The sequence below is a fragment of the Sapajus apella genome, unplaced genomic scaffold (assembly GCF_009761245.1).
Source record: "Sapajus apella isolate SASKATOON/1434 unplaced genomic scaffold, GSC_monkey_1.0 scaffold43, whole genome shotgun sequence".
In the NCBI taxonomy this organism is placed as follows: domain Eukaryota; kingdom Metazoa; phylum Chordata; class Mammalia; order Primates; family Cebidae; genus Sapajus; species Sapajus apella.
This window is the reverse complement of record NW_022436983.1, coordinates 5,473,971-5,498,744: the sequence shown is the minus strand read 5'-3', so window position 1 is coordinate 5,498,744 and position 24,774 is coordinate 5,473,971. Positions and strand designations below refer to the sequence as shown.

Below are 24,774 nucleotides of genomic sequence, written 5' to 3'. Positions count from 1 at the left end.
AAAACATGGTCCTTATATTCTAGTTCTACCACCTACTGGCACAAACTGTCAACTAACATGTTGACAAACTAATAGATCGTAATGCACGTCATGCTGTGGTCTTCCCTGTTAAACCTATTTGTGATGGCAATGGGAGGCAATTCTAAGCCAAGCTGGGGGAGAAATGGGCAAGGATATGGCGGGAGCATGGGAGTGCGGACTTTGGAGGACCCCTTGAACCACACCACACAAACCCCTGCCCCTTGGGATGCATTAACATCATAGAAGGGCCCCAGACCAACTGTGTTACCCCACTCAGCCTGGTTGGGAGCATGTGTCCATGGCCCTCACTGTTCCTCCCAGAGCTCCAGCGTCTTCTGAAATGAGTCTGTGCCTTGCAATTACAGCTTTTTCCCGACCCCAGGAAGCCGTTTGCTAGCCTCCTGATGAGTCCAAACTCAGCCTTTGCCCCCTCCTCAGGCAGGAACCTGACTTGGTTTACACCACCATTCACCATCCTAGCTTAGTCACTCACGGTGGAAGGGCTGTCCCAATTTGAAGAACGGCAGATCACAAATGTCAACTGGCTGGAACCCAAGTGCCAGGTTCTTGCCAGAGGCACTCCTTTTAGACCAGCCTGCACAGTCAGGAGCCCATAATGAAAGAGGCTGACAGTCCATTAGCAGCAGAGTGGTCCGCAGGGCTCAGAGGACAGGAGCTGTCATCCCCTCACTTCAAGGGCTTTCGAGGTGAAATCGACTCTGTGAGTATGCGTGTGTGTGTGTGTGTGTGTGTGTGTGTGTGCGCGCGCGCGTGGGTGTAAAATCTTTTAACAAAAGAATATTAATCATAGCTGTTGCTGTTAAGATGGGTAGATAGTCAACAATCTGACATCAAGGAGAGGAAATGTCAACATGGCTCTTGTACTCTGTCCTCCCAACCCCTGGGGCAGGTCTGAAAGACAATCCCGTAATAGCAGAACAACTGAATCACAGGATTGGAAGAACTTAGAGGTCTTCTCATCCAACGCCTCTCTGATGTGACTCGTCACGCCCATGTTCCTGACAAGGAATCATCTTTTTGCTTCAATGACTCTAGTCACAAAGAACTCACCACCCCACTGGGACATTTTGAACATCCCACTTGCTGATTTCTCCAACGGTTAAGAAATCTTCCTGATCTGGCCGGGCATGGTGACTCATGCCTGTAATCCCAGCACTTTGGGAGGCCAAAGCATGTGGATAGCTTGAGGTGAGGAGTTCAAAACCAGCCTGGCCAACATGGTGAGACCCTATCTCTACTAAAAATACACAAATTAGCCGGGCATAGTGGCGGGCGCCTATAATCCCAGCTACTCGGGAGGCTGAGGCAAGAGAATCACTTGAACCCCAGAGGCAGAGGTTGCAGTGAGCTGAGATGGCACCACTGCACTCCAGCCTGGGTGACAAGAGCAAAACTTTTTCTCAAAAAAAAAAAAAAAAAAAAACCTTCCTGATCTAAGAACTTCAACTTGGGAACATATAACTTCTACCCATTGGTCCTAGTTTTTACCCTTTGAAGCCACACACAAAAAAAAGGAAAAAGAGGAAAAAAAAAAGCCAACCTGTCTTCCCCAAGATAGCCCTCTTGTGGCTCTCCTTTCCAGGCTGACATGGCTTTATGTGCCCCCACCCATGTGCCAACCACACTCTGGACAAGGTCCAGTTTGTTGATAACATCCTACTCTTGTCACCCAGCCTGGAGTGCAATGGCTTGACCTCAGCTCACTGCAACCTCCACCTCCTGAGTTCAAGCAATTCCCCTTCCTCAGCCTCCCAAGTAGCTGTGATTACACGTGTACACTACCATACCCAACTAATTTTTGTATTTTTAGTAGAGATGGGGTTTCACCATGTTGGCCAGGCTGGTCTCAAACTCCTGACCTCAGGTGATCCACTCACCTTGGCCTCCCGAAGTGCTGGGATTATAGGTGTGAGCCACCACGCCTAGCTTCTTTTTTTTTCTTTTTTTTGAGACAAAGTCTTGCTCTGTCACCCAGGCTGGAATGCAGTGGCACGATCTTGGCTCCCTAAAACCTCTGCCTCCCGGGTTCAGGTGATTCTCTTGCCTCAGCCTCCCCAGTAGCTATGATTACAGGTGCACACCACCAAGCCCCACTAATTTTTGTATTTTTGTAGAGACAGGGTTCCGCCATGTTGGCCAGGCTGGTCTGGACCTCCTGACCTCAAGTGATCCACCGGCTTGACCTCCCAAAGTGCTGGGATGACAGACGTGAGCCACCACGCTTAGCCCCATTCCATGTTTCATAGCATGTGATCAAATGCCTTGCTGAAATCCAAGCATATTATAACCACAATATGTTCTTGATCTCTCACCACACTAATTCCATTAATATCTAGAGAAAAGAAAGAAGGAAAGAAAGTGCCCAGGACTGGCCCCAGCCCAGTGTGAGTGGGAATAGGCAGAACTTCCGCCTTCCTTATTCTGGACATTAATTCTATTAATTCCACTTCAGATCACATTACCCTGCATGGAAGTTGGAGCTCATTACTGACTCAGACTAAGCTTTGGCCCAGGTCAAAGGCTCAGGTGTTGGCTTTATTTTTATTTACTTCTTTAGGAGACGGAGACCTGCTCTGTTGCCCAGGCTGGAGTTCAGTGCTGTGATCCCGGCTCACTGCAATCTCCGCTTCCCAGTTCAAGCGATTCTGCTGCCTCAGCCTCCCGAGGAGCTAGGATTACAGGCGCACACCACCATACCCAGCTAATTTTTATATTTCTTTGTAAACAAAGTTTCACCATGTTCACCAGGCTGGTCTCAAACTCCTGACCTCAAGTGATCCACCCGCTTTGGCCTCCCAAAGTGTTGGAATTACAGGCACGAGCCACTGCACCTGGCCTGGTGTTGGTCTTAATATAGGAGTAATGGAAGCATTAGACAACATATGACATATTCCTATCTTTTCCCACCTGACTCCAGAAGAAGCCAGCACTGAGATTCCACCTCCCCTGGGTGGGATTCAGTGCAGGCCCTGCAAAGGGTAGGAAAGAAGGGAAATGCTTTGAGTATGGGAGGTGGATGGGCATTATCATAAGTAGAATGGTAGTGTCCAAGACTGGACAGAAATGTGACTGGAGTAGCAGGAACCAGTGCCCCACTGGTACTTGTCACCAGGAAGGGGCATCCTGAACCCTTCTAGAGGAGCAGTGTCCAAGACAAGGGCAGATTCCAGGGCCAAACCCCAGCATCCAGTGGTAGAGAGGTGACCTCACAGATAGTAAGCACAAACTCCTGGATATGGCCCCACAGAGGCAAGGAGTCCTAGATTATCACAGACAGGATTATCACAGACAGGAGGGTGCTCAAGAGGTAGCGGGCATTGAATTTGCAGCCGCCTGACTGGGGAGCAGAATAAATCTGACTCAAAGAAATAAAGGCAGCTGGACACGGTGGTTCACGCCTATAATCTCAGCACTTTGGGAGGCCCAGATGGGTGGATCACCTGAGGTCAGGAGTTCAAGACCAGCCTGGCCAACATGGTAAAACCCCATCTCTACTAAAAATACAAAAATTAGCTTGATGTGGTGGTGAATGCCTGTAATCCCAGCTACTGCGGAGGCAAGAGAATGGCCTTGAACCCGGGAGGCAGAAGTTGCAGTAAGTCGAGATCATGCCACTCCATTCTAGCCTGGGCGACGCTGAGACTTGGTCTCAAAAAAAAAAAAAAGAAAGAAAGAAATTAAGAAAGGCAAGTGATGTGTCAGATTCCAGAGTCACTGAGAAAACTCATACCCCCATATCTCCATGGCTGTCACACTGTGGCTCTCCTCCTCTCTGATATGTATGCTGTGGATTTTTGGGACCCCAGTGTATTCCTTTGTTTTTATTCACACTGCATTTTTCTTTTGACCCATCAAAGCAGCCTTTTGATTTATGAGACTCCTAATTGTCAGTCATTTTGTAAGCTCTTCCTCCAAGGTTCGTGAAATCTTCTATTTTGGTTGCCTCATCCGAGTCATTAACAACAGGTGTTGAATCCAGCTCAACAAAGGGCAGAGGACAGAGCTCCAAGTGCTACTAAGGGCTCCTTCCCAGCTGACACTGACGCACTGATCAGTCATCTCTCCCACCGCCTGTTCAGTCTCTCAGGAATTTATCTAACTCCACTGCTATCCATCCCACATATCTCTCTGCCTTGTTCATAGGATATATTGTCCAATGCCTAGCTGAAACCCAAGTGTACTCAATCTACCTCATGTTCTCCATCTATCAGCACAGTGACCCTATCAAGCAAAAGAAAAATGAAATGAAAGGAGGTTAATCTGGCCTGACTGCTGTCTGGCTCTTGGCAAAGCCACTGTAGCTACATGGAGTCCCCAATGCTTTTTTTTTTTTTTTTTTTTTTTGAGACAGGGTCTCGCTCTGTTGCCCAGGCTGGTGTGCAGTTGTGTGATCATAGCTCACTGCAGCCTCGACCTGCCAGGCTCAAGCAATCCTTCCACCTCAGCCTCCTGAGTAGCTGACACTACAGGAACACACCACTACACTCAGCTAATTTTTTTTTTTTTTTTTTAATTGTAGAGAGGGATCTTACTACATTACTTAGTCTGGTCTCGAACTCCTGGGCTCAAGTGATCCTCTCACCTTGGCCTCACAAATCACTGTAATTACAGGCATGAGCCACCATGCCCAGTCCCGCTGCCGTTTCTAATGGCCCTTTGAATCTGGTCAAACCCTACCCAAACTCATCACCAAACACCAGTTGCCCCTCCCCACAACCTGAATGTCCAATGTCTCTGCCTTGGTCTCCCTGAGACTTACAAATCAGAGTTCACAATCAAACAATAAGCATGAAGAAAGCAAAAAACCAGAAGCCAGACCACTGATGAACACTTTCTTCCTTCTTTTTTTAATTAAGAAGTCTAAAGAAAACCTTCATTGACGCAGGGGACATAATATAAATTACGGTGACCTGCATATAAAACCTGGCACCAAATTTGGCCTTTGGGAACATTTATATATAAAAATATGCATTAAAATCCACACCAGGGCACAGTGCAGAGCTGGAAGCCTGGATGGGAGTGACCACCAAGGCATACGTGGTGCGTGGACGCAGGGAGCCCTTGGTCCTCCAGCTTCAGGGTATGCCCTGCATGAGAGTGGCCTACTCTAAGGAGAGGTCAGAAGGCAAAACCCCTGTGAGCACCAAAAAGCCACAAGCCTGGTGTGAAACGAAAATGGTGCTGGGAAGGATGGGGAGAAGGGTCATCTTTCTTTCCCTTATCCCTGGACTCTACCCACTACCAGAAGATTCTGGCTCTCTGCTAGACAAACCACCTTTGATTTAACTTTAGAGGAACTTTTGCCATTTTCTTTTTCTTTTTTTTTTTTTTTTTTTTTTTTTTTGAGACAGAGTTTCGCTCTTGTCACCCAGGCTGGAGTGCAATGGCGCGATCTCGGCTCACCACAACCTCCGCCTCCTAGGTTCAAGCAATTCTCCTGCCTCAGCCTCCCACTTTTGCAATTTTCAAACACATTTTTTTTCCAAGTAAGTCAATCAATTCGAACTCGAGGTTCCACATCATAATCAGCTTGGATCTGAAAAATTAAGAACTAGTTCTTACATTATTTTCTGCAGGCCAAGACCTTGAAATACCTACAAGAATGGCTATAATCACAAGAAAAAACAATGATGACTGTTTTCAATCTATTTTAGTCCTGGATCAAATGCGACTGAGCAATTCTGGCCTAGTAATTACACTTCACAGGCAATGCAATGACACGCAGCCAGGATAAATGCTGGAACTGCCCCACTCTGGGTGTGACCTCACTGAAGCCCTCAACTATCTTTCCACAAAGTCCCCGGGACAGGCAGGGTCAATACTGCACATGTCTTCAGGGATGAAGACACAGTCCCTTCACTGGCAGGGCCCGTCACTCTGGCTGAACAGAGGTCAGGACTTGCTTATCCATTGGCTAGTCATTCACTGGATCCCTGCGTCGCCTATCCTGTGGCTCTGTGGAAAGTGGCAGCTGTCCCTGACTGGCTGCTAAGCTGTTGCTCAAATAGTCTGGCTCCACAGATGGGAAATACACAAATGGGAACATCACAGAGGTGGAGAGGTGGAGGGTGGGCGTGGAGAACATTAGAAGATGCAATCCGGAGGGAAAAGCCCTCTGGGCTTTCAGTATCCCACAAGGATGGCAGTGCCTCTACTGTTTCGGGGCTCCTGATAGTTACTCAAAGGGCTGGGAGTCCTTCCTGTCACTCTGGTAGATTCAACAAAGGGAAAACAGCCACCCTACTGATTTCTATCCAAAAGCAGTGATTTTCTCCATTGCCTCCAGGGTGGTCTTTTTTCTTCCCAGTCCTGGGCTTGACTGTCTTGCTGCAGGGTAATCTGACACTTTTCCTCAACTGTGGCAATAAGTGAAAGGAGAGCGGAACAAAAGACCTGAATTGCAATGTAGGCAAAAAGCTGACAGCCACACAGGCTGTTAATGAGGGACTCTCTCTTAGGCAGCATGCCGCAAGACACGGGTGCTAAGAATGAGAGACAGGTAGCCCCTGTGGTAGTGTGCCTGACACCAATCACACCACATCATACAAGACCAAGAAAGCAGGACGACACTCTGCCTAGTTATTAGGGCCTTTTTGGGGGAGAAGGCCAAACTGGGCAGCTCCTTTACAAAGTCTGGGGACATTTTGTACTAAACAAAGAGGAACTTCACTGCAAAGTGACCTGAGAACACCCTCTAGTGGAAATTATTAATAAAACAAGGACCATGCGTCCAATTCACCTTCTAATACAAGAATGATTTTTAAATTTCCCATAAAATGGAAAAAAACAAAACAAACAGAAAAACAACATATTATCTTTTAGAACACAAAAACAATTTTTAAAAGGTGGGAGTTCCCACCATGCTTAGTACCCTGACTGCCAAATCACATTCCTTCCTCGGAGACTCTGACTTCAATACATTCTAAGAAACGGGGATATGTTGTGGGGGGAGCCACTGGTCCCCTTAAAGTTTGGGCAGACTGCCTGCTGGTGCCAGAATGATGCCAAACACGTAGAAAAGTCCCAGCAAGAGGTTGAGCTTGGCAGTCCTCTGGGGCAGTTTGTTGAAGGCCTGGCTTCGGAATTGTCTCTCAAGGGAGAAGGCCATGGGAATGGTGAGCAGGGGGAGCGCCAGGCTGATGCTGCAGTGCGTGGCCAGGATGCTGAAGACCAGGTAGGGCAGGAAAAGAAGCGTGTTGTAGAGAATGTAGGAGAACGTGGGGCCGATGAGGATGGCCAGTGTGACGATGCCAGCCTCCCGGTCGGAATCCATGTCCCTGGTGTTGTTGGAATGCAGAATGGCCTCGGTGCTAAGGGCAAGGGGGATGGCATAGACCAGTGGGAAGATGGCCAGGGACCCCACCTGGATGGCGTAGGCGAACATCACAGCCAGCGGGCCAAAAGTGATGAGGATGATGAGGTCTCCCAGAGCCACGTATTTGAATCCAATTCCTGCGGCCAGAAAATCCAGAGAGTTGGTGTAAGACCAAGGCTGGAAATTTAGGGACTATTCAATGAAGAGGCAGGCCACTTCTGGCTGGGAATGGTAAATCCTTAGACTGTGCAGGTGGGCACTCATTTTGTCACTTAACCTCACAGGGCAAATTCTGATTTCTTCTCCAATGACACAGGTGCAGAGAGAATGCCCAATGAGGCCTCAAAAGTCCCTCTTCTCAGGTTCATACCCACGTTTCCCTTCCTACTGTCCCCCCACAGAGCTCTGCAACACAGCACACTGGGCGTACGCTACACTCTTAGTTCAGTGGGTTTTACAATCCAGTTCTTTGCTGTCTTTCACCCTTAACCAACCCCTGCAAGACACCATGAGATCAGTCCCTCAAAGAACAGCCACCCCGGGCTTCTACTTTTCCGCTTCCTTCCCCTAAATCTGAAGGCATCTTCTGGCTTTAAAAACCGCCAGTGAAGGCCAGGCATGCTGGCTCATGCCTGTAAGCCCAGCACTTTGAGAGGCCAAGGTAGGCAGATCACAAGGTCAGGAGTTCAAGAACAGCCTGGCCAATATGGTGAAACCCCATCTCTACTAAAAAATACAAAAATTAGCCAGGCGTGGTGGCACACACCTGTAGTCCCAGCTACTCAGGAGACTGAGGCAGGAGAATTGCTGGAACCCAGGAGGCAAAGATTGCAGTAAGCCGAGATCACACCACTGCACTCTAGCCTGACGACAGAGTGAGACTCTGTCTCAAAAAAAAAAAAAAAAAAAACCCCAGTCAATCTCAGTGAAATTTCAGGGTCCCTAAACTTCCACCCCTGCAATAAGCAAAACAGCGAGGACAGAAGAGTCATAATGCTGCTTCCCTTCTCTGGCTCCCATGAGGTTGAAACTAAATCATCCCTAACTCCTGCTTTTGTCCTGCTCATCTACTTCAAAGCCTGTCTAACCCACTTCCTTCAAACCTGCCCATTCTCTCCAACTGCAGGGCCATACTCCATCCCCCTTACCCCATTCCCAAATCTACCTCACAGTCATCTGATGCCTGGGACACTGCAGCATCCTCCAAATTGGTCTATCAGCTTCCAATCTCATAATCCCTCCTCCTCCCAGTCCCTTATCTAATCTCTAAAAAGGAGTTGAAGTGAACCTTTAAAAATACGAATCTGACCACCTTCTCCCCAGACCAACCCAACCTCTCCTGCCTCACCCTGAGCTCTCCTCCCCACTTCACACAGACTTCTTCCAGTCCGCCAGAGCCTTCAGACACCTCTCTCTTGGCCTGGCTAACTCTACTCACCCTTTAAGACTGTAAAGACCATTCCCCAGGACCACCTCCCCCGACCCCTAAGCCACATTTGATCCCCTTGCAATATGCTCCCATGGCAATCTGCCTGCCACGCTCATAAACTTCATCATGCCTTGAATTAATCTCTACCTTTCTTGCTAAACTGTAAGTTCCATGAGGGCAGGGCATGTGTCTGGCTTGGTCACAGCTTACTCCCCAATACTTGGCACGAGGGCCAAACTGAACACAGAGCTACAGTAACAAGCACCTGGAATTTGGGACCAAGGTCAGGAAAAATCTCCTACACAGACTGAAATAGGTAAAGCAGTATTGAATCGATGGAGCTGCCCACTGAGGGAGGTGACCCATGCATCTATTGGTACAGAAGCTTACCAAACTCCAGTTCTAACCAACCTACAAGATATGGACTCAGGATCAGAAAATCAAGCTCCGGTTAGGCGTTTTAACTAGTCTAAAATGACAGATGTTCCCACTTCCCAGAAGAATCAAAATAAAATAAAATGACAGATAACAATGGTCTTTAGAGGCTCAAAAGCCATGGCAGCTACAGAACAAGATCCAGCCCAAACTCACCTTCACATCAGCAGCTGGGGTTCTTTGGTGCTAATTATGTACCCTTAGTTCTTTAGAACAAAGTGTCCCCAGAGAAGGGAATTAAGGCATGGCCACTGACGCTCTCAAACACCCAGCAAGCTAATTCTGCACCTCAAGCCATGTTGTTTTTCCTTCTATTTGGACAATTTTTATAACAAGCCATGTTTTAATAAATAATTAAGTTGCATGAGGACATGCCCTCCAGGGGGACGTTCCCTCAAGCAGAACACCGGCTCCAGTTCTGAATTAGTAAATTGATGTCTCTTGCAATGTCTCACACATTTAAGAAACTACACAGCCCAAAGAAGATGCTGGGCAGGAACACTCCCAGCACAGACCTAATCGGTTCCTCTACAGCTGCCCACTCCTGTTCTTGTTTTCTCAGCTCCCCAAGCAACTTCAGGGCTCTGGCTATGAAGAAAATGCAACAGCACTATAGCCTTGACCTTTGGCTGGATTCTCCAAGAACACCTCCTTAGAGCACTTGGCAAAAAGCAATGTAAGCAAGGTTGAGCAAAGATATCTGTCCCCACCACAAAACCAAGCACAACCCACTCTGGGAAGGAGAAAGATCTGGTTATCTGACACAAGAAAACAGTAGACCCCTTGGGAAGAAAGCCGTTTCCTAGCGTTTGACACATAGCCCAAGGCTCAAGTGCTCCACCTGATTCAGAGATGTGGCCCATCTGGGAGTTTCTTTTCAGTGATTCCTCCCCTCCCAACCCCATTTTCCGAACGAGCTAATGAGCTTACACAGTGCAATACTGGACCAGTTCTCTACATGGCAGCCAGAAAGAATTTGTTAAGACATAAATCAAAAAATTGGCAAGGCCCAGAGCAACTGGAACTCTTGCTGGTGGAAGTGTAAAGAAGTACAACCACTTAAGAAAAGTTTGGCAGTTTCTCATAAAATTAAACATCATCTGCCCTGTGACCCAGCAGTTCCACTCCTGGGCATTTACCCAAGAAAAATGAAAACTAATATATCCCCAAAGACTTCAACATGAATGTTCAGTCGTAACAGCCAAAATATGGGAGCGATCCAAATCTCCCTGAACAGGAGAATGGATAAATACGTTGTAGTATGTTACAATAGAATGCTACTCAGCAAAAAAAAGGAACTACTGATACACACAACACCACAATGAAACAAAAACACCATGCTGAGCAAAAGAAGCCAGATGTAAGAGCTCAGACTAAAATAAATACATATACATACTGAATATGTATATGTATTTATATATATATGTACATATACATACTGATAGTCCATGCTGAATGGTTCTATTTATATGACCAGGCAAAACTAATCTATGTGAGAGAAATCAGAACAATGGTTCTTTTCCTGCCTCTGGATGCAGGCAGGGAGACTGGGATTGACAGGCAAGAAGCACTAGGAAGCTTTTGGGGGTGACGGAAGTGTTCTGCATGATGACAAGGGCGTGGGTTATGCAACTGTATACATTTGTCAAAATTCATCAAGCTGCACACTTAAGGTCTGTGTATTTTACTGTGTGTCAATTATACGTCAATAAAAGTCAATGTTTAAAAAATCTTAAACCAGATTATGTCACTATTCTGCTCAATATATTTCAATGCCTTCCCATTTCTTCATTCGATGAATATTTATGAAGTAATATTACATGCCAGGCACAGCTCTGGGTGCTAGGGGTTTAGCTACAAATAGGGACAGAAATCCCTGATTGCAGGGAGGGAGCTTGCAGTCTAAGGGGGAAGATAATTAACCAATTAAGTACTTTATGTGGCACGTTAGAAAGTAACATGAAGAAAACTAAGGCAGAGAAGAGCAGCAGGGGGAGTATCAGGTGGGGGCATGGAGTGGGTGTGTGATTTTAAGCAGGGTAGAAAGCAGGGTCTCACTAAGCAGCTGACATTTGGGCTAATAGGTGAAGGAGGTGAGAAAGTGAACCACACTGTTAGAATCAGGAAAAGTATTTAAAACAGAGGGAGCTGCCTCTACGAAGGACCTGAGGGAGGGGCATGAGGGGCAGGAGGTGCCGGGCGTGCTCCTGGACCAGAAAGGGGGGCAGTGTGGCTGGCCCAGGGTGAGCAGGAAGAAAGGAGGAAGGTGGGTCAGAGAATCAGGAGGAGGGCAAAGGATGGGCAAAGAATGTAGGGCCCTGGAGCGGGGGAGTCACTGTAAAGACCCTGACTTTTATTCCGAGTGAGATGGGAACTACTGGAGAGTTCTGAGCAGGACTGACAGGGCTGTCCCATATTTTAACAGAATTACTATGGTGGCTGAGTAGGGAGGGAACAGCCTGAACGGGACCAGAACAGATGGAAAGAGACTGGTTGGGAGCCTGTCAAAAAAATCCAGGGAGAGATATCACAGTGGTGGCTGGAGATGGTGAGGCGTGGTTAGATCCTACATGCATTTGGAAAGGAGAGTCAACAGAATTTGCTGATGAACTAGATGTGAGATGTCAAGTCAAGGAAGATGCCCATGGCTTTTGGCCTGAAGAACTAGGATGAAGCTGCCACTGAGTCAAATGGGGAAAAAGCTGTGGGTGAAGCAGGTTTCCTTGGGGAGAAGATCAGGAATTTGGTCTCAGACATGTTAAGCTTGAGATGTCTGTGAGACAGTTCTAGAAGTTGCTGGGTAAGAAGTTGGACATGAGTCTGGAGTTTAAGAGTCACTAGCTTGCTTAACAGATGGCATCCGAAGCCATAAGCTAAAATCACCAAGGGAGTACATGGAGATAGAGAAAAGAGGTCCAAGGACGGAGCTCTAGAGGTTGGGGAGTAGGACTTACTAAGGTCACCATGACACAGCCCCTGCCTACCTCTCCAACTATGTCTCATGCCCCCTCTGGATCACACAGACCTTTCAGTAGATTCTAGCTGATGTCACACCCACATTTGTATTTAGTGGTCCTTCAGGCCTGGAGGACTCGGCATCGCAATCAGACTCCAATTCTGCCCCTTGGCCAGCTCCTTATTCTTTCGTCTTCAAGTCCTAGTTTAAATGTCACTTTCACAAAGAGAGGCTCTTCCCTTCACCACCACCTTGTACTTTCTATTACGGCACCTCATTGATTTCCTTCACTCAACTTTTTGCAATTGGTTGCCAAGCCACCACAGCCTTTTGGTTTTCCTCTTAATCCTCTGGATGCTTGCTCACGTTCCCTTTACCTTTGCCTATTCTTCTCCCACCTCTAATGTGAGAGTGTCCCAGGGCTCAGACCAGCACTGACTTTCCTACCAACACTCCCTCCCCTGATGACCTCACCCAGTCCTACAACTTCATCTAGAGACCAATCACTCCCAAATATGTAATCTCCAGCCCACGCTTCTCTGAACTTGAACTACCCATTTGACATCTCTGTTAGGTGATCTAATAGACATTAAGACATCCAAAGTCGGTCAGGCACAGTGCCTCACGCCTGTAATTGCAGCACTTTGGGATGCCAAGGCGGGCAGACCACCTGAGGTCAGGAGTTCGAGATCAGCCTGACCAATATGGTGAAACCCTGTCTCTACTAAAAACCCAAAATCGGGCTGGGCATGGTGGTTCACGCCTATAATTCCGCACTTTAGGAGGCTGAAAAGACCATCCTGGCCAATGTGGCGAAAACCTGCCTCTGCTAATAAAAAATAAATAAATAAATAAAATAAAAATTAGCATGCGTGGTGATGCATGCCTGCAGTCCCAGCTGCTCAGGAGGCAAAGGAATAGCTTGAACCCAAGAGGTGGAGGTTGCAGTGAGCTGAGATCATGCCACTGTAATCCAGCCTGGTAACAGAGCCAGATTCTGTCTCAAAAAAAAAAAAAAAAAAAAATTAGCCAGGCATGGTGGTGCATGCCTGTAATCCAAGCTACTTGGGAGGCTGAGGCAGGAAAATCACTTGAACCTGGGAGGCGGAGGTTGGTGAGCCAAGATCATGCCATTGCACTCCAGCCTGGGCAACAGAGCAAGACTGTCTCAAACACAAAACAAAACCATGAAGTCAATCTCCTGCTTTCCCCTCAAAACTTGTTCTAGCCCCTGCCTTCCTCTTCTTACATGATGACATCACTCCATTTAGTATCTTCCAGTTCTCAGGTCACAACATTTGAGTTATGCTTATACAGCTATTGATAGGCAATGGTACCATAAACTGGGGTCTTGAAGATGATGAAGATATGGTATTTACAAGATGGACAGGCATGATTATTGGGCCATCAAGGGCAAATTATGAAAAGAGAATACAGGCTGGGCTCATGCCTGTAATCCCAGCACTTTGGGAGGCCAAGGTGGATGTATCACGAGGTTAGGAGATCAAGACCAGTCTGTCCAACACAGTGAAACCCTATCTGTACTAAAAATACAAAAAGTTAGCCAGGCGTGGTGGTGTGCGCCTGCAATCCCAGCTACTTGGGAGGCTAAGGCAGGAGAATTGTGTGAACCTGGGAGGCGGAGGCTGCAGTGAGCTGAGATTGCGCCACTGCACTCCCACCCAGGCGACAGTGCAAGACACCATCTCAAAAAAAAAAAAAAAAAAAAAAGGAGAGAAAGAGTATATATCCTGAAAGTAGAAAGTGGACCTAAATACCCAAAAGCTCCTCCATCAATTAGATTTGTAACAAAAATTAATACGAATGGAGTAACTCCAGTGGGATGGTAGATGCCCAGAGCATACCAGTGTTAGCAAACTGACAAAATTCATGTAGCATTAAAGTTGTACTTCAAGAGCTAAGATGTCTAATGATGTCCAAAGAAAATATGAAGCTTCCACAGCCACCAGAAGGACAAACATACAACAATTAATTTTAGTGGATCTCAAACTTGTCTTACAGCAACAACCTTCTACTCATGTTAATGTCTTGATCAAATACCACAATGCAAAATACCCATACATTAAATAGAAGAATTCCAGCTGGGAAACATGACCTGGACTTTTGTAACAATATATTTAATATATGTACACCCATTATGTTTTCAGGCAACAGGAGGAAAAATGCAACCCGATTTTTTTTCTCTTGTTAAGGTACTGTCATTTAAACACAAACTTGGAGCACTCTGAATAGAATTCGGGTTTACAAGATGAAAACATGGTGAGAAGTATCAGATGGCAGCAGAAGCATGTGTGGTTCTAAAGGGTAAAAATCTCGAGAAAGAAAACGGTCGGCCAGGCGCGCTGGCTCAAGCCTGTAATCCCAGCACTTTGGGAGGCCGAGGTGGGTGGATCACGAGGTCAAGAGATCGAGACCATCCTGGTCAACATGGTGAAACCCCGTCTCTACTAAAAATACAAAACATTAGCTGGGTATGGTGGTGCGTGCCTATAATCCCAGCTACTCAGGAGGCTGAGGCAGGAGAATTGCCTGAACCCAGGAGGCGGAGGTTGCGGTGAGCCGAGATCGCGCCATTGCACTCCAGCCTGGGTAACATGAGTGAAACTCCGTCTCAAAAAAAAAAAAAAAAAGAAAACAGGGTCGGCTCCCATCTGTAATTCTAGCACTGTGGGAGGCTGAGGCGGGCACATTACTCAAGGCCAGCAGTTCAAGACCAGCCTGGACAACATGTTGAAAGTCTGTCCCTACAAAAAATACAAAAAATTAACCAGGTACGGTAGCACACGCCTGTAGTTCTAGCTACTCAGCAGACTGAGGCAGGAGGATAGCTTGAGCCCAGGAGGTGGAAGTTGCAGTGAGCTGAGATCTGGGCGACAGAGTAAAACCCCCATTTCAAACAAAAAAAGGAAAAAAAAAAAAAAAGAAAACAGAAATGGCCAGCTGTATCCATCTTGCTAAGTGAAAGAGAGCTGCAGTCATTTCAAAATAATTACTTTGAAATTATTTACAAAGTAGCAGATATTGGCAGGGTGTGGTGGTTCTTGACTATAATCCCAGTGCTTTGAGAGGCCAAGGCGGGTGGATCACTTGAAGTTATGAGTTTGAGGCCGGGCGCGGTGGCTCACGCCTGTAATCCCAGCACTTTGGGAGGCCGAGGCGGGTGGATCACGAGGTCAAGAGATCGAGACCATCCTGGTCAACATAGTGAAACCCCGTCTCTACTAAAAATACAAAAAATCAGCTGGGCATGGTGGCTCGTGCCTGTAATCCCAGCTACTCAGGAGGCTGAGGCAGGAGAATTGCCTGAACCCAGGAGGCGGAGGTTGCGGTGAGCCGAGACCGCGCCATTGCACTCCAGCCTGGGTAACAAGAGAGAAACTCCGTCTCAAAAATAAAAAAAAAAAAAAAAAGAAGTTATGAGTTTTGAGATCAGCCTGGCCAACATGGTGAAACCCTGTCTCTACTAAAAATACAAAAAATTAGCTGGCTGTGGTGGCAGGCACCTGTAATCTCAGCTACTCCGGAGGCTGAGGCAGGAGAATCACTTGAACCCAGGAGGCGAAGGTTGCAGTGAGCCAGGATCGTACCACTGCACTCTACCCTGAGCGACAGAGCAAGACTCCATCTCCAAAAAAAAAAAAGGTAAATGGATATATAATTTGAGATTAAAGTTAGTCTTTTTTTTTTTTAAACGGAGTCTCTCTGTTGCCTAGGCTGGAGGGCAGTGGCATGATCTCAACTCACTGCAACCTCTGCCTCCCAGGCTCAAGCAATCCTCCTATCTCAGCCTGAGTAGCTAGGACTACAGGCGCACGCCACCACGCCTGGCTAATTCTTGTATTTTTAGTAGAGATAGGGTTTCACCATGTTGGCCAGGCTGGTCTGGAACTCCTGATCTCAACTGATCCACCTGCCTTGGCCTCCCAAAGTGCTAAGATTACAGGCGTGAGGCACTGCGCCCAGCCCAAAGTTAGTCTTAAAATGTAAATAAAATAGGCCGGGCGTAGTGGCTCACGGCTGTAATCCAAGCACATTGGAGGCCAAGGCGGGCGGATCACCTGAGGTCAGGAGTTCAAGATCAGCTGACCAACATGGTGAAACCCGTCTTTAAAAAAAAAAAAAAAAAGTAAATAAAATGTGGATGTGTCCTCAAAAATAATAATAATAATAATAAACAAACCTTGAGTTATGCTTAATTCCTCTGTTTCTCTTTACCTCACATCCAATCCATCAGCAAACCCTGTTTACCTTCAAAGCATGTTTAGAATCTGGCTACTTACCTCTTCCACTACCACCCCCTCGATCCAAGCCACCAAACCTCTCTTGCCTGGATTTCTCAAGAGCCTCCTAACTGCTCTTCCTGCCTCTACCCTTGCCTCGCTCCCCTTGATCCATTCTCAATACCTTAGCCAGAGTGATTCTTTTAAAACATGGGGGCCGGATGCAGTGGCTCATGCCTGTAATCCCAGCACTTTGGAAGGCCAAGGCAGGTGGATCACCTGAGGTCAGGAGTTCAAGGACAGTCTGGGCAACATAGTGAAACCCCATCTCTACTAAAAACACAAAAATTAGCTGGGCACAGTGGTGCATTCCTGTTATCCCAGCTACTCAGGAGGCTGAGGCAGGAGAATCACTGGAGCCCAAGAGGTGGAGGTTACAGTGAGCCGAGACTGTGCCTTACACTCCAGCCTGGGCAACGGAGCAAGACTCCAACTCAAAAAACAAACAAATTACGTTATATCACATCACTCCCTTGCTCAAAGCCCTGCAGTGGCTCCTCCATTCCAGAGCCAAGACCAGTGACCTACAAGGTCTATATAATCCATGTACCTCCCTACCCTCCCCAAACATACTTCTCTTACTTTACCCTCCTTTACCCTGTCCTTCACTCACACACTGGACTCCATGCTGCTCCGTAAGCTCTTTGGACACACTGCTGCCTGATGGCCTATGGCCCTTCCTGCTCCTTTTCCTGAAACGCTCCTCTCTCAGATATCTGCTTGGCCAACTCCCTCATCTCTTACCTCCTTCAATCTAACTCAAATACTACATTTTGTTTTGTTTTGTTTTGTTTTTGAGGCAGAGTCTCACTCTGTCACCCAGGCTGGAGTGCAGTGGTGTGATCAGGGCTCACTGCAGCCTTGACCTCCTGGGCTCAAGCAATTCACCCACTCAGCTTCCAAAGTGGCTAGGACCATAGGCATGCACCACCATGTCCAGTTAATATTTCTTATTTTATATTTTGTAGAGATTGGGGTCTATGTTGCCCAGCTGGTCTTCAACTCCTGGTCTCAAGCAATCCTACAGCTTCAGCCTCCTAAAGGGTTGGAATTGCATGAGTCACTGCACTCAGCCAAATGTTACCTTTTTGATGAAGCCTACCCTGATCAAACTACTTAAAATAGTAATCTGTGTCCCCATTTTTTGCTCTACTTTTTTTTTTTGAGATGGAGTCTAGCTCTGTTGCCCTGGAGTGCAGTGACACAATCTCGACTCACTGCAACCTGTACCTCCTGGGTTCAAGCAATTCTTCTGCCTCAGCCTCCATAATAACTGGGACTACAGGCACGTGCCACCAAGCCCAGCTACTTTTTTATATTTTCAGTAGAGACAAGGTTTCACTGTGTTAGCCAGGATGGTCTCAATCTCCTGACCTTGTGATCTGCCCACCTTGGCCTCCCAAAGTGCTAGGATTACAGGCATGAGCCACCGCATCTGGCCTGCTCTACTTTTTTTTCCCCATAGCACTTACCATCTTTCATACACTATAATCAGGGTGATCAATTCAACCTGGCTGACCAGGAACTTTCCTGGTTTTAGCACCAGAAGTCACGCATCCCACTTAATCCTGTCACCTTGGCCCTGAGCAAACCAGGATGTTAGTCATCCTAATTATCATTTTCTATTTTTACTTTCCGTCTCTTCTCATGACAATATATAAGTTTCACAAGGGCAGACATCTGTGACTGATGTGTTCACATAGAGCAGTGCCTGGCACATAATAGGTGTTCAATAAATAGGGTTTATCCACCTGCCCATCACTACCTTAATGAGCCTCCTGCAAGAAGTCATCTGGGAAACTAGCTAGAAGTAATTAGGTATATCATTTTGAACTCTTCAAATTTAATTCTACTAATATTTAAAACTGTGGCATTATAAAGTATGAGTGATAAAAGAATATGAGACACAAAAAATGTCCACATAGGCCAGGCGCATTAGTTCACACCTGTAATCCCAGCACTGTGGGAGGCCAAGGCGAGCAGGTCACAAGGTCTAGAGTTCAAGACCAGCCTGGCCAACATGGTAAAACACTGTCTCTACTAAAAATACAAAACTTAGCCAGGCGTGATGGCACATGCCTGTAGTCCCAGCTACTCAGGAGGCTGAGACAGGAGAATCACTTGAACCCGGGAGGCAGAGGTTGCGGTGAGCCGAGATCGTGCCACTGCACTCTTGCCTGAGCGATAGAGCAAGACTCTGTCTCAAAAAAATAAAAATAAAAAAATATATCCTGGCCGGGCACGGGTGTAATCCCAGCACTTTGGGAGGCCGAGGCAGGAGGATCACGAGGTCAGGAGTTCAAGACCAGCCTGGCCAACATGGTGAAATCCCATCTCTACTACAAATACACTACTAAAAATACAAAAATTGCCAGATGCAGTGGCTTACATCTGTAATCCCAGCACTTTGGGAGGATGAGGCAGGCAGATCACCTCAGGTCAGGAGTTTGAGACCAGCCTGATCAACATGGAGAAACCCATCCCACTAAAAATACAAAAAATTAGCTGGGCATGGTGACACCCACCTGTAATCCCAGCTACTCAAGAAGCTGAGGCAGGAGAATCGCTTGAACCCAGGAGGCAGAGGTTGCAGTGAGTCAAGATCAAGCCATTGCACTCCAGCTGGCCAACAAGATTGAAACTCCATCCCAAAAAAAAAAAAAAAAAAAAAGCCCAGCGTGGTGGCGCTCATCTGTAATCCCAGCTACTCGGGAGGCTCAGGCAAGAGAATTGCTTGAACCCGGGAGGTGGAGGTTGCAGTGAGCTGAAATCACGCCATTGCACTACAGCCTAGGCTACAAGAGCAAGACTCCGTCTTAAAATAAAATAAAATAAATGTCCATATAAATTTTTGAGTCATGCCCTACGTCCATAAGTCAAGCCAGGATCTTCTCAAATCACTGTTTCAAAACATTCACATGACCCATAATTATAGACTTTAAGTAAGGTGGCCTAATTTAGAAAGGCACCTTTAGCATCCCTGTAACTCCTCTACAAAGCAGCGGTTTCCATTAGATGCGACTAAGGCCTGCAGCACACAGGACAGGCCATGTCTTACCTCCTGTGTAGAGAAAGGAGCCAGACAGGCCTCCAAAGTAGATGAGGGCCAAGTGTTCCAGTTTCAGAGAGGACAGGTAGTAGAGGCAAGCGGCACAGAAGCAGCCCAACGTGTAGAGGAAGACTCCGAACCGTACGACATCCTGGGGCTCCAAGATTCGATCCACAAGTGTCCTGTCATCACTCTTTTTGTGGTCAATGCCCTTAGAAAAGTCATAGTAAGTGTTGACCAAATTACCGGCCCCGTGCACAGCCAGGACAGCCACGGCACAACCCACCAAGAGCCTGGGATCCAGGACACCGTGGGATCTGTAGGCCAGGGCACTGCCCAGGGCCACCGGCGTGAGTGAGGCACTGAAGCTCCAGGGCCTCAAGGCCAACACGTAGGAGGCGCACTTCTGCCTCCAGGAGCGCTGGGGGAGCCTATCTTGCTCGGGACAGTAGTTCCCCAGGGGGTCCCTGTCTCCAGCCTTGACAGTCTCTCCCGACAGGATGTTAATCTTCTCCCCCAGGACCTGAGAGGCTGCCATGGGCGCTCCACGTGGTTAAAGTAAACTCTTAAGTGAGCCACGCACAGTGACCGCCCCGGAGGAAGGAAGGACGGGGCGGAGCAGCCGGGCCTGACCTTCTTTCGGTTCCGTCCGGAGGCAGGACTGGTGTGGCGGCAGGGTCCGGGGGCAGCAGCAAACGGGTGTTGCACCCCACGAGACCTGACGTCGCCGCCCCTACTACCCGTCACCTGGGCGAAGTCTGTCTCCGGCCTCCAGCCCCGCGCTAGAGCCCACGGCCGAGCCGCGGCCGCCTTCTCTAGGCCGCCAAGGCCGCCATCTTGTGCGCCGGCCTCTGGAGGCCCGCCCGGAAACAGGTGCCCGTAGCGCTAGCCGGGCCGGAGGGTGGGCTGGTGGGCGGGAGAGGACGGGGCCGAGCCAGAGGCGGGAGAAGGGCGGTGGGGGCGCGGCAAGAGGCAGGGCGGGGCAAGAGGCAGGGCGGGGCGGGGCCGGGAAACGCGTGGAGAAGGGCGGGGAGGGGCGGAGCCGGGTCAAAAGGGGGCGGGGTCAGAGGCGGGGAGAAGGGCGAGAAGGGGCGGAGCCGGGCCAGAAGCGGAGTGGGGTGGGGCTGGATCAGAGGTGGGGCGGGGTCGAGGAGGGCAGGGACCGGGTCATAGGCGGGGAGAAGGGCGGGGAGGGGCGGGGCAGGGCCCGAGGAGGGGCGGAGCCAGACCAGGGGTGGGGCGGGGACAGGTGAGGGGAGAGCCCCAGAGCCGGAGGGGGCGGGGACGGGGCGGGGCGGGGGCGGGGACCCCGCGGGGACCCCCTAGGGTCCCGCCCTTTTCCTGCCTGCACCGAGCCCGGCAGCTACTTCCAGACTCACTGGAAGCTGCCTCTCTTAGCATCATAAGCACAACTCGGGCAGGGCGAGGTGCCTCACGCCTGTAATTCCAGCACTTTGGGAGGCCGAGGCAGACGGATCACGAAGTCGGGAGATCATGACCATTCTAGCTAACACGGTGAAACCTGTCTCTACTAAAATAAAAAAAGTAGCCGCGCTTGGTGGCGTACGCCTGTGATCCCAGCTATTCGGGAGGCTGAGGCAGAGGAATCGCTTGAACTCGGGAGGCGGAGGTTGCAGTGAGCCGAGGTCGCGCCACTGCACTCCAGCCTGGACGACAGAGCTCCTGGACAGGGGCGGACTCGGCCTCAAAAAACTGCGTCTCAAAAACAAAGAAACTCAAAGGCGTGCCGCTTTAGGACTTGCCCAGCACTTTCATTCATGAAGTAGGATTCATTAATTGATTCATGCTAATAAATTATTTATGCATTTATTGAGCACCTGAAGTCTATCATATCAGACACTCTGATGTCTATCATATCTGCACCCTGGAAAAACTCTATGATGTGCCATTGCTCGCTTCTTCTGAGCTTTTCATTCAGTGACATCCTTCGGCCACTTAAAATCTGCCCATGGTGGGAGAATTCACACCACTCAAATCAGCAAATGCTTGATAACTGCTAAGTCGTCTAGACTTAAGAAAGTGGTGGAGAAAATGTTACTAATACTGGTTAAACTTAAAAGTGCTGGCGGGGCACGGGGGCTCACACCTGTAATCCCAGCACTTTGGGAGGGTGAGGCAGGCAGGATCACTTGAGGTCAGAAATTCGAGATCAGCCTGGCCAACATGGTGAAACCCTGTCTCTACTAAAAATACAAAAATTAGCCAGGCGTGGTGGCAGGCACCTGTAATCCCAGCTACTCAGGAGGCTAAGGCAGAAGAATTGCTTGAACCTGGGAGATGGAGGTTGCAGTGAGCCGAGAACGTGCCAATGGACTCCAGCCTGGGTAACAGAGCAAAACTCTGTCTCAAAAAAAAAAAAAAAGAAAAATTAGCCAGGCATGGTGATGCATTCCTGTAATCGTAGCTACTTGGGAGGCTGAGGCAGGAGAATTCCTTGAACCCGGGAGGCAGAGGCTGCAGTGAGCCATGATCACACCACTGCACTCCAGCCTGGGCAATAGAGTGAGACTCCATCTCAGAGAGAGAGAGAGAGAGAAAGAGAATAGCACCAAAACATTGAGGAAATATTCTTCCAGTATTGGAAAATTATTATCCAGTTGAGCAAATAAGCTGCTCGTGGCCTTGACAAACTAGTGAAGTTCTGACATATCTCTTTTATTTTTTTCTTTTGAGACAGAGTCTCACTCCGTTGCCAGACTGGATTGCAGTTGTGCAATCTCTGCTCACTGCAGCCTCCACCTGCCGGGTTCAAGCAATTCTCCTGCCTCAGCCTCCCAAGTAGCTGGGACTACAGGTGCGTGCCACCACACCCAGCTAATTTCGTATTTTTGGTGGAGACTTTTGCCCAACGCAAACTAAAGATGTGGAACAGGGTGTTGTAGTGTGCACCAGTAGTCCCAGCTACTCAGGAAGCTGAGGTGGGAAGATCTCTTGAACTCAGGTAAGAGACCCGTCTGTGCAACATAGTGAGATCTGCACTGTGACTCATGCCTATAATCCCAACACTTTGGGAGGCCAAAGTGGGTGGATCACTCAAGCCCAGGAGTTCAAGACCAGCCTAGACAACATGGTGAAAATACAAGAATTAGCCAGGTATGGCAGTGGTCCCAGCTACTTGGGAGGCTGAGGTGGAAGAATCACCTGAGCCTGGGAAGTCAGGGCTGCAGTGAGTTGTGATTGTGTCACTGCACTCCAGCCTGGGCAATAGAGTGAGATCTTATTTCAAAATTAAATAAATAAATAAATAGTGGGCCTCTTGTTCAAAATCATTAACAATTGCTGAACAGAGCATGATGCAGCTGTGAAGTTAGCTCTGTACATACCTGCTCCCACTTCCCCCAAGCTAGTTGTTAAACATTACAACTTCACCACTCGGCAAAAAGCTTTCGATACTGGCCAAACTCATAAGTCATACAATGTCAAATCTGAAACTATATCAGCAGATATATTAATATCTTGGCTCTATCGCTTACCAATTCCATGTCCCAGTGTCTCTGTTCTTTGGCTTATTTATATATAATGGTGGGAGCAATGCAACCTGCCTCATAGAAATGCTCAGGAGTAATAGTAACAATCTTTATTGACTGTTCACATGAACCATATACTTTGTTTGCTTTTGAGATGGAGTCTCACTTTGTCGCCAAAGCTGGAGTACAGTGTCACAATCTCAGCTTACTGCAACCTCCGCTTCCCAGGTGCAAGTGATTCTCCTGCCTCAGCCTCCCAAGTAGCTCGGACTGCAGGTGTCTGCCACCACGCCCAGCTAATTTTTGTTTGGTTTTGTTTTTTTGAGATGGAATCTTGCTTTGTCGCCAAGCTGGAGTTCAGTGGCGCTGAAGCAGGAGCAGCTGAGAACAAACCTCTCCAACACCAAACTGGGAAGGAAGTGGCAGTTTTATTCGGCTGGGAGCTGCGGCGGGCTCAAGCCTCAATAAATGAGCTTCCTGACAAAGAAAATCCTGGCCCTTAGGCCGGGCGCGGTGGCTCACGCCTATAATCCCAGCACTTTGGGAGGCCGAGGCAGGTGGATCACAAGGTCAAGAGATCAAGACCATCCTGGTCAACAAGGTGAAACCCCGTCTCTACTAAAAATACAAAATTTAGCTGGGCATGATGGTGCGTGCCTGTAGTCCCAGCTACTCGGGAGGCTGAGGCAGGAGAATTGCTTGAACCCAGGAGGCGGAGGTTGCGGTGAGCCGAGATCGTGCCATTGCACTCCAGTCTGGGCAACAACAGCGAAACTCCGTCTAAAAAAAAAAAAAAAAAAAGAGAAAATCCTGGCCCTTTTAAAAGCTTACAATCTAAGAGGTGCACATGTGAGAGGGTCATGATCAATTAGGGAAGCGTGGTGCACGTGACTAGGTAGGGGTCTGAGCAGTTGAGCAAGAACAATGCCTTCCAGGGAAAATTCCTCCATGCCACATCCGTGATCTATAGATAGAATTGTGGTTAGGAGTAGTGGCCAGCGCTGCCAACCGGTCCTTCCACTGACCTCACGTGGCTGACCTTTAACTTTTACTTCCTCCTTTTCTCCAAGCTCAGAGAAGGGGGTCTCCTTCCTCAGCACGATCTCACTGCAACCTCCGCCTCCCGGTCTCAAGTGATTCTCCTGTCTCAGCCTCCAGAGTAGCTGGGATTATTTTGTATTAAAAATTTTTGTATTTTTAGTAGCGATGGGGTTTCACCATGTTGGCCAGGACAGTCTCAATCTCTTGACCTTGTGATCTGCCCACCTTGGCCACCCAAAGTGCTGGAATTACAGGCATGAGCTACTATGCCCAGCCCTAATTTTTGTATTTTTGGTAGAGATAGGGTTTTACCAAGCTGGTCTCAAACTCCTGATCTCAGGTGATCCGCCCTCCTCTGCCTCCCAAAGTGCTGGGATTATAGGTGTGACCCACTGTGCCCGGTCAAGCCATATACTCTTTTAGGTACTTCACTGGGGGTACCACCACCTATGGGCACCCAGGAAGGAGAACTGTCCAGACCCCAGGCACAATGAGTGCCTGAAGAATATTTTATAGTGTTATTACTCAGCTATTTCCTTTATATAATCCTTTACATATAATCATATATTAGTTTATAGAATTAGTGCGTGAAGTATAACTTACTGCTTACATATATCTAGCTTATATAATCATACTTAATACTTATATCTAGCATACTTAGTTCTATATAATCTTTCTATATAATCATATAGGTATTGTAGTCGGAGCTGTACTGACA

General features: G+C 48.0%; 1 protein-coding gene and 1 pseudogene across 4 annotated transcripts; one reads left to right on the top strand and one right to left on the bottom strand.

The window, feature by feature from the left end:
* Positions 1–2,220: 2,220 nt before the first annotated feature.
* On the bottom strand, positions 2,221–20,427 carry UBIAD1 (UbiA prenyltransferase domain containing 1). Of its 4 annotated transcripts, XM_032300385.1 has the most exons (3): positions 19,537–20,427; positions 2,950–3,011; positions 2,249–2,374 (listed from the first exon to the last, which is right to left on the bottom strand). In XM_032300385.1, exons 1-3 carry the CDS (start codon positions 20,063–20,065, stop codon positions 2,351–2,353), a joined length of 615 nt encoding a protein of 204 aa, XP_032156276.1. In that variant the 5' UTR covers positions 20,066–20,427; the 3' UTR covers positions 2,249–2,350. The 4 variants fall into 4 exon arrangements, with proteins under 4 accessions (XP_032156275.1, XP_032156276.1, XP_032156274.1 ...); XM_032300384.1 differs by lacking the exon at positions 2,950–3,011 and having other exon boundaries at positions 2,221–2,374; XM_032300383.1 differs by lacking the exon at positions 2,249–2,374 and having other exon boundaries at positions 2,817–3,011.
* On the top strand, positions 13,884–14,277 carry LOC116566604 (annotated as a pseudogene).
* Positions 20,428–24,774: the final 4,347 nt, after the last annotated feature.

Excerpts from the sequence above, each read along its gene's own strand:
- UBIAD1 (XM_032300382.1), bottom strand. The coding sequence starts at position 20,065 with ATGGCAGCCTCTCAGGTCCTGGGGGAGAAGATTAACATCCTGTCGGGA. Across the intron at positions 7,495-19,536 it reads CTCCTTTCTCTACACAGGAG|GAATTGGATTCAAATACGTG; the intron begins GTAAGACATGGC and ends TTCTGGCCGCAG.